At 35.3% G+C, this 9316-nt stretch overlaps 1 protein-coding gene across 2 annotated transcripts; it reads right to left on the bottom strand.

The window, feature by feature from the left end:
- Positions 1–884: 884 nt before the first annotated feature.
- Positions 885–6417, bottom strand: LOC110898689 (heterogeneous nuclear ribonucleoprotein H). Of its 2 annotated transcripts, XM_035982068.1 has the most exons (4): positions 6312–6413; positions 3133–3200; positions 1902–2660; positions 885–1331 (listed from the first exon to the last, which is right to left on the bottom strand). In XM_035982068.1, exons 3-4 carry the CDS (start codon positions 2627–2629, stop codon positions 1031–1033), a joined length of 1029 nt encoding a protein of 342 aa, XP_035837961.1. In that variant the 5' UTR covers positions 2630–2660; positions 3133–3200; positions 6312–6413; the 3' UTR covers positions 885–1030. The 2 variants fall into 2 exon arrangements, with proteins under 2 accessions (XP_035837961.1, XP_022001206.1); XM_022145514.2 differs by lacking the exon at positions 3133–3200 and having other exon boundaries at positions 6312–6417.
- Between the last annotated feature and the right edge of the window lie 2899 nt (positions 6418–9316).

Raw genomic sequence — 9316 nt, 5'->3', positions numbered from 1 at the left:
AGATATTGCCAAACAGCCCCTTAGTCAGTTAGTTGGACAGGAACTTGATAGAGCAATAAGAACAGCAATCAAAAGTATAATTAGGAAAAAAAATATAACGAAACTAGTCATTTTCTGAGACATAATGTACCCCTATTGTTATGTAAAGAACTAATGTATCTAACAAAGAGTTACACGACACAATGGTCATGTATCCACTTTCGTCTACCTCTCTCATCATGTATCATCAATAAAAACACGTTTGGTTGATGCAATTCAACACAAATGTGAACCTAACTTGCGTATTCCCCGTAACATCACCATCCGCTCTCTACCAGTATTTGAAAATATAGTTAAAGAAAGATACTCGAGTCAAATTTGATACGAAAGAAAGATACTCGAGCCAAATTTAATACGAATCGTGTGACGTTATGAGTAATTATACACTAACATGACTATAGAAATATACCACATTTTCAACTGAGGTGGTGAAAAAGACAATTTACGCTTTCTTACGAAAATGCAACTTGGTAACAATTGGTGTTCTAGACTTCTAGTTGAGATCTAAATCACATGTGGTTTTAAAGCCAAAAAATACAAGCACAAAACTGAATTTGGTTATCAAAATGAAAAGCGGCTTATGCAATTTTACTTTCCTACAATTCTACAATTTTTGAACAGAAGTGGTGAATCTGTATCTTCAGTTACGACACATCGCAGCCCTACCGTTTGTTTGGTGGTGTTTTCTGTATCCAAACGAACCGCAGAACTATCTTAAATTTTATTGTTTGTTTTGAACCGGTGATTCGGGGTCATACTCCTATCATTTGGTATCAGAGCCGAAGTGATCCGTTTCGACTCGTTTGATTCATCGCCTAGTTAAAAAAAAGATTAAAAAAAAAAAGTTTCAGCACAGTTTGTATATTTTGTTACTCGAATAACGACCATCTTTATCATCACAATACCCATAACATAAGTTCAAAGTCCATACATTAATTATAACAACAAAACAAAAGTCGAATAAAACATATTCTAAAAAAAGGATACATCATCAACCCCTTAAAACCGGGTCTCTCATCTCCTCAGGTGACGACATGAACAGTTCAATGTAACGACTGCCAAGCGTCATCCGATCTTTGGCTAATGCAGCTTTCGAGTCTTCCAAACTTGCAAATTCCACAAAAGCTTCTCCCGTTGATCGTCCTTCAGAATTGTATGTTATATGAATTGCGTCTTCAGACACTGTGAATTCTTTAAAGAAATCGAGGATCTCTTCTTTTCCAGCTTGATACGGTAATCCCCTCATGCGCAACACATTTGTGTCTTCTTCCGGTGGCTTTGGAACATTTCGCCTGATACCCAAAAATATTTACTCATTACAAGTTCATATTTTACAAAAATAGATATCAAAAGTCAACTCTAAAAATCATAAGAAAAAAGTATAATTACCTGAGGTTTGGCCAGTTTTGCGACTTTCGTCCAAAGGTTTGTTTTTTCGCATTTGGATCCAAACGGTTTAAAATCTTGCATTTTCATCTGGCTCATTAACTCCGTCCATTTTTCTTCGTTAAGTCAAAGGTATTTTCGTCTTTTTTGTTAACTTAAAGGGCAATTCGGTCTTTCAAATACTTGTACTTTATGCTAAATGCTGGTACATAAAGTGAAAAAAGACCGAATTTCCTTTGAAGTTAACAGAAAAGACGAAAATACCCCTAACTTAACAGAGAAAAATGGACAGAGTTAACAAGCCGGATGAAAATGGCAAGATTTCAAACCTTTTGGACCCAGATGCGAAAAAACAAACCTTTGGACGAAAGTCGCTAAACTGGCCAAACCTCAGGGAACGAAAATGGCCTTTTACTCTTTTACAAAAAAAGACATCAAAAGTCAACTCTAAAATCATAAGAAACAAGTATAATCACCTGCCCTTTGTAACAGCTTCCTCCCACTCCTCAAGTGATGACGGAAACAGCTCGATGTAACGATTCCCAATACACGTTCCATCCTCCATCATGGCGGCCTTAGAATCTTCCGGACTTTCAAATTTCACATACGCCTCCCCAGTCACTTTTCCCTCCGAATTAACCATAAAATAAACCGAATCATCTAACAAAATAAAACCCTTGAAAAAATCCACAATGTCATCGCGATTAGCCGTAAATGGCAAACCCCGTAACCGAATCACACCCGTATGTGGTACATTATCCTTTGAGGGGTCACGTTTCGGAAGCGCACGACGTGGGGACCGCGGACGGGCAATACGTGAATCAGAAACAACGTTACAAATCCCCTTGTAATACTCCTGTCTGTTGCTTCTAAACACTTCAACGTACCGTTTCCCTATATTTTCTCGGTTTTTTTGAAGAGCGTATTCGACTTGAAAAGCGTACCCGAGTACACAAAACGCTTCACCGGCAAACTTCCCGTGTTTGTGGACAAATAGGATGTCTACGATGTCAAGGCCGTGAAAAAACTCGATGATGTCGGTTTCTGAACAGTCGAACGGTAGGCCCCGCAGTCTAACAACGGGAAAAGCAGGTGGCTGGTTCACGTATGAGTAAGCGGGTGGGTTGTAAAGGAAGTTTGAAGCTGGTGGTGTACTGTAATATGATGAACCCTGATCCATTACCCGTTGCCTTTTTAGGCCCATTTCACGCCCGTCACCAGCATCCACATATTTGCTTTAAATACGTTTAGGACAAAAAATTAATCATGTTAGTATACTGTAGAACCAATGTTCAACAAATAAAAGAAAAATCAACGTGTATTGATATAATTTTATAGTAGTAAAAATGTAAACAAGTACCATAAAAAACCTACATACTTTCTTATAATCGTAAAGTCAATTTTTGCCCCTATATGCGTTGCTTATATGTGTCTTTTTGACACGTAGACGGTCCACATAAGCATACTATATTCTACATGTGCACGATACAAGTAATACACAACCTATTACCGAAAAATTTCACAAGTTGGTTGAATTAAACAAGGACTTTGGTGTGTAAAATGGATTGATGGATTTCTGTGAACAGAATGAGAAAGTATGTTGACTTTTATGGTATAAATTCGGTATTTAAATATGAATGAATAATAGAGAGATATATCATTTGAAAACTGATCTAAGTAAACCACAACTGAGAAGAGTTGGCTAACCTCTCTATAAAATGATATCTAACTTGATGCTGATTTAGTCTGTTTAGCGTTTGCCTTCTTTGTAGTTCCTATTCAGATTCCTATCAGTTATCTCCTAGAGAGAACATACTCAATTTCTCTAGAATTTTAATCATTATCAAAAGCGATGATTGCGATTATGAATCTCTTCCCCTATGCAGTTAATGCGGAAAAATATCGGTTATCGGTCAAGGACCGATATATGAGATATCGTTTATCGCGGTGAGATATCGGTAATTTCTAATATCGGTAATTTCTGAGCTGGAAATTTGGTTGAACTAGTGTGTGCCCGCGCATCCTGCGGACACGAATGCAGCTCCGAAACCCCGGGTCCCGCATGAGGCAGTTTTTACACCTTATTTAACTTCGTTTTTTTTGGCTGAAATACAGAATTTTTATACAAAATTGGCCCTTTTTTGCTGAAATCCAGAAATTTTATACAAAACTGGCCCAGCAGAGATATTGCCTAACAACCGATACGGTTTTGCAAGATATCGGCCGATATTTCGGCGTTGACCACCGATATTATCGTCGACCGATATTTTGGTGAGGGGCCGAGATTAACTGCATAGCTCTTCCCATAAAAAATTGTGTTTTACTGTCATTATAAAAATAAGCAGCTGCAAATTAAGGTATGTTCGTAAATGCTAATGTTTTTCCAAAACAGTTTTCGAAAATTGCGATGCAGAACAAGCTCATGAACAGTTAAATTGGTGACACTCAGAGAGAGCAAACAGAAGAGATAAAAGAAATGTAGACAGATAAAACGTAGCTTAAAATAAATGTAGAATTTTTCCTTAAAGCAATGTGAGTTGAAAAAAAAAAAAAATTTCTTTTACTTGTTAAACTTTGATTTAATAAGTCATACTAGGTCTTCAATTATATTTGTAGAATGGTGTAAAATACTTAAATTTATTAACTTTCTACGTCTATTATATACCTCTCTCATTATTGCGTTTTTTTGTCTCGAGCATGCACTTTTTTTGTACCTTGCACCTTGAGTGCGCCTTTGAGTACCTAGTTTGGACTTCCTTCATTTAATTTTTTTTATTATTGTGTCTTTTATGGGTTTCTTCATCTACTGACATGTTCAATTGATTATTTTGGGATAATTCATAAAGTTTGTGTTGTATACTGGGTTTTAAAAGAGCGCCTAGTGCGCTTCGCCTCAGCGCCTTATGTCACCGGAGGCGCGCCTTTTCCACAAAGCGCAAGAAAAGCGCAAATTTTGGGTTTTTAGGGTCCGAGGCGCGCGTCTTGTGTACGTTGGGTGTTTTGTATGTTGTTTTATGCATCAAAGTGTTGTACTATAGGTTTTTTGGTTTGTAAATGTAGGTGAAGCATATATAAACCTTATTTATAGCTATATTTTGGATAAGGGATGCTAAAAACCTATAAGATATATAAAAAATTATATAATCTCCTTGCGCCTCATGTATGAAAAGCCCACCGCTTTTGCGCTTCGCGTCTCGGTTTTAGACCTCGTCGCTTTTGTGCGTCTCCCGCGTTTTAAAACCAAGGTTGTATAGCATATTCGAGAGCTAAACAACTAATAATATCAATCAATTCTTACAAAACTTCTACACATCAACTTCCTCTAAAATATTTCAGAATACATACTCAATTTAACCAGCATAAAGAAAATACAACAACAACAATACCCAGCAAGTCCCACAAATAACAAAGTTATTGGTGGGGTCTGGGGAGGGTGGGATGTAGACAAACCTTACCTCTATCCATATGGATAAAGAGGCTGCTTCCAAAAAGACCCCCGGCTCGAAACCAAACATCAAGCAAACAATGCAAAACTACAGATATAGCAATAAAAGATAGACACAACTATAGTCCCTAAAGCAATATATATATATATATATATACACACATACACACAAGATGATAAACACATGTAAGGTCCACCCGAAAAAAAAAAAAAAAAAAATTATTTCTTGTTCATAACAATCTTTTCGCCATTACCTCAAAACAAATTAATCGCACCATTAAATTCTATTTCTTGTTCAATAAGGCTAAGTAGTTCATGTGGTAAAATATCGGATATCGGTCAAAGACCGATATTTGAGATACCTGTTATCGCGGTGGGATATTGGTAATTTTAATATCATGTAAATTTATATATATAGCAATTTAACACTAACAATTCGGTGTACTCTCCTACCATTAACAAATTAACCTTTTGCCACTTGCAAAACACTAACAATTTGTAGCAAGTAGGAATTGACTAAGACTTAAAACAATAACATTTAACACTAATAACTAACAATTAAGACTTAAAACACTAATAGCAACAATAAGAAGAAAAAGGAATGGTAGAACTAAGAAGAAAGGTACTGATATCGAGAAAATCGGTAATATATTGGTCGAAGAGTTAACTGCCATTTTCGTCCCTGTAGTTTGTCCAATTATGCTAGTTCAGACCAAATTTCAAATTTGCACCATTTCCGTCCCTGACATTCTTGAAACATGTCAATTACGTCCAAAAAACATGAGTTAACTGTCATTTCGTCCCTGTGGTTTGTCCAGTTATTCGAATAAACCTAAGTTTTTTGGACAGAACTGACATGTTTCAAGAGTGTCAGGGACGAAATCGTACAAATTTGAAATTTGGTCTCGATTGGCATAATTGGACAAACCACAGGGACGAAAATGACAGTTAACTCTTGGTCAAATATCAGTCAGTACCAATATTTTGCACCGATATCTCGGTAGGGGACCGATAACCGATATATCACTGATATTAACTACATAGCAATAAGATCCATCACTAAAAAGGTGTATGACTTCATTATATCATTATTAGCTCATCTATTCACCACAAATTACCTTCAACACAGTTCATCCATCCACAATTTGCACACATACGATAATTAAAACAACAAAATTCATATCAATTCCACATTCAAAACACATTAGGTTCAACAACTACCAGTTTCAATTAAAAAGTCAAATTCTAGGTCAATCTCAATCCAAATCAACCTTAATCAATTAACTAAAACAATCAGTATCAATCAAACGCACAAACATATGAATCATCAAACCCTAATTATCGAAACTTGTGGATACGTAAACGTATACGCTGATCTAGAAATAACAAAAATTAAAAAGGATTCGGAAGATGATGAATAATCATACGAACGGAATCTTACCCTCTGAAGAACATATTATCGAGCTGTAAGAATAAATCCTCTTTTGAAATTAGGGTTTGCAGCCGGAGAAGAAGCAACGGAACAATCGATTTATTTGATGTGTGTGTGTGTCATATTTTATTATTGATATATAAACGGGTCGGGACATCGGGTTCGTAAATGTTTTGAAGTTGTCTGTTTTCTCCCTTGACTTTTGGGTTTTGTCAAATTTGGTCCTTAGATAATCGAATTTGAGCATGAACTAGTTTTATGCTCCGCTTGCGTTGCAGGGCGTTAGGCTGAGTATTTCTTAACCAATTAAAAAAACTACCATAGTTTTGCTAAAAAAAAAAAAGATAAGACGACGGTAAGACTGTAATGTTGAGCTAGGGGGAAAATTAGGACCAATGAGCGAGTGTTAGGCAGTTGTCTATCACGAATAAAAATTAAATCGAGTCAAGCAATTAAAACAAACGTTTACATAGTTTTGCTAAAAAACTAAAACGATGGCAAGATTGTAATTTTTAACTAGGGGCTTTGAACTGGGGTATAATTGTAATTTGTCAAGAGCTAAAGGGATGACAATACTATAATTTTGAACCGGGGGCAAAACTGTAATTTTAAACAGGGGCATATTCGTAATTTTAAACTGTGATAAAATCGTAATTTGTCTACTTAACAGTCTCGCACTATTCTCTCACATACCTTTTGTAGTATACTAGGTGTTGCCCCGCCCGCGTTGCGGGGCAATGGCCGAATAATTTTTAACCAATTAAAAAAACAGTACCATAGTTTTGCTAGAAATAAAAAGTAAAAAGAGTGTTAGGCAGCTCCTTGACACGATTTTTAGCTTGAGGCAAAGTCATATTTTTATTTTTACTTGGGGGAAAATCAAATATTTTTCCCGAGGGTAAAATCCTAATTTTTAGTCAGGGGAAAACCATATTTTTATTTTGAATTGAGGGTGATATCATAATTTTGAACCGAGGAGAAAATCGTAAATTTTAGCTGGGGCAAAAGCATAATTTTATTTTGAACTGTGGGCAAAGACGTAATTTTAAACTGTGGGAAAAACCGTAATTTTAAAGTGGGTATAAAATAATCAACTGGTGTAAAATCGTAATTTTGAGCCAGGGGAAAAAGAAAATTTTATTTTGAACTGGGGCGAAAACGTAATTTTGGCTGAGGGTAAAAGCGTAATTTTTTTTACCGAGGGAGAAATCGTATTTTCGGTTTAGCTGGGTGTAAAGTCAAATTTTTATTTTGAACGGGGGGAAAATCATAATTTTGAACCGAGGGTAAAAACGTAATTTTGAGGTAGGGAAAACGATAATTTTATTTTTAGCTGGGGGCAAAAAAGTAATTTTAAACTGAGGGTGAAATTGTAATTTTGAACCGAGGGAGGAATCGTAATTTTAAGCTGAGGGCAAAAGCATAATTTTATTTTGAACTGGGGGCGAAGACGTATTTTTAAACTGGGGGCAAAACCGTAATTTTAAAGCGGGTATAAAAAAAAGATGAGGGTGAAATCTTGATTTTTAAACCTATGGCAAAATCGTAATTTTGAGCTACTGGCAAAAGGGTTATTATGTTTTTTAGTTGGGAGAAAATCGTAATTTTAAACTGGGGGCAAAACCGTAATTTTAAAGTGGATATAAAATAATAAAATGATTGGTCAAATAGAGAAGGGGCGGCCGCCCATTTCGACCAATGGCAGGGAAACACTATTCCCTGCCATTGTGTTTGTATATGTTGAATAATATAAATATAAATATAAATATAAATATAAATATATAAATTTAAATTTGGATGAGAGTGTAGTATATATAAATTTGGATGAGAGTGAGAACTGGGAAACGAACCAGACAAGTACATATAATTTAGTAATTGGGCTCAAATACTCACAGTCAATTGGGCTGGGTTGATAAAAAACTTGTCAATTAATCAGATGAACCAATTTAAAAAAAATGTATATTTTTAAATAGATCAGTTTTTTTTTTTACATTTGTGAATACAATTTGGTTTTCGGTTTTTTCACACCCCTACCATGTTAATGCTCATGAAATAGGCACACGTGACAATAACAAGGGGCATGCGCGTTTTAAAGACAATCAAAACTACGTATACTAAAAAAAAAATACAAAATACAAGTTAAAGGGCTGTTAGGATTTGTGTTTTGAAGTTGATTCAGTTTTTAATATTTATTAACAATTTATGCTTTGGGCTATTTAACTATTTGGGGGTCAAAAAATCAGTTCAGACAACAATTTCATATAAGCACGATACTTTGGGAAGCAGTTGATTCCACTCTAGAAGAGGTATCGGATTCAAATCTTGCTACCATTACTACTTGAATGCCACATGTCTAGTGGCTGCAATTTATCTGATTCTGTTGGTTAGCAGGGCATTAGTAAGATCCCATAAGTTTTCTACTAAGAGGTTCTCATGATTATTAAAAAAATATAATTTCATATAAGTGCGAGCAAATGTATTAAACCCCGTAGCAAAACAGATTATCTAAAGGTAAAATATAGTCAACTAATTAACCACTAGTTTGATAAGACTTTCATTTCAAATTAAATTCCATAAATAATAATTAATTTGACATAATTATTTTCAAAATGCATATACAAACATGAGACACCCCTTAGTTTTCTATAGTAAATTGTCTTGCTTTGTACAAAGAAGCTTGAGTTTATAGCACTTGAACATGTGCATTCATGTCAATTATTTTATTCTTGCAGCAACTCTTTAATCTATTTCCTTACAAAGTAGTGAGAACTGTTATGAACCAACTCTATGAGATGAACCCTACCGAATATCATTGGTTTTACGAGTAAGTCGATTTTCATGTTTCTTCCATTTCTCGAGTTGTTGTTTACCGTTTTCAAAAATTGATTTTCTAAGTTTTCAATAATCCGTGACAACAGTTTCGTGGTGACAAACAAACCTAACGATGATAAACGCTTTCTTCGGGTCCTCCAAAAGGTAACGAGTAAACTACCAAAATGGTCCCTGCGGTTTGA

This window comes from Helianthus annuus, chromosome 13, assembly GCF_002127325.2.
Source record: "Helianthus annuus cultivar XRQ/B chromosome 13, HanXRQr2.0-SUNRISE, whole genome shotgun sequence".
Lineage (NCBI taxonomy): Eukaryota > Viridiplantae > Streptophyta > Magnoliopsida > Asterales > Asteraceae > Helianthus > Helianthus annuus.
This window is presented reverse-complemented; position numbering and strand designations above follow the sequence as displayed.

What these genes read in the sequence shown, in the direction of transcription:
- LOC110898689 (XM_022145514.2), bottom strand. An exon ending in GAAGCTGTTACAAAGGGCAG is followed by an intron (nt 1,332 to 1,901) that starts GTGATTATACTT and finishes TTTGGGTATCAG; the next exon opens with GCGAAATGTTCCAAAGCCAC.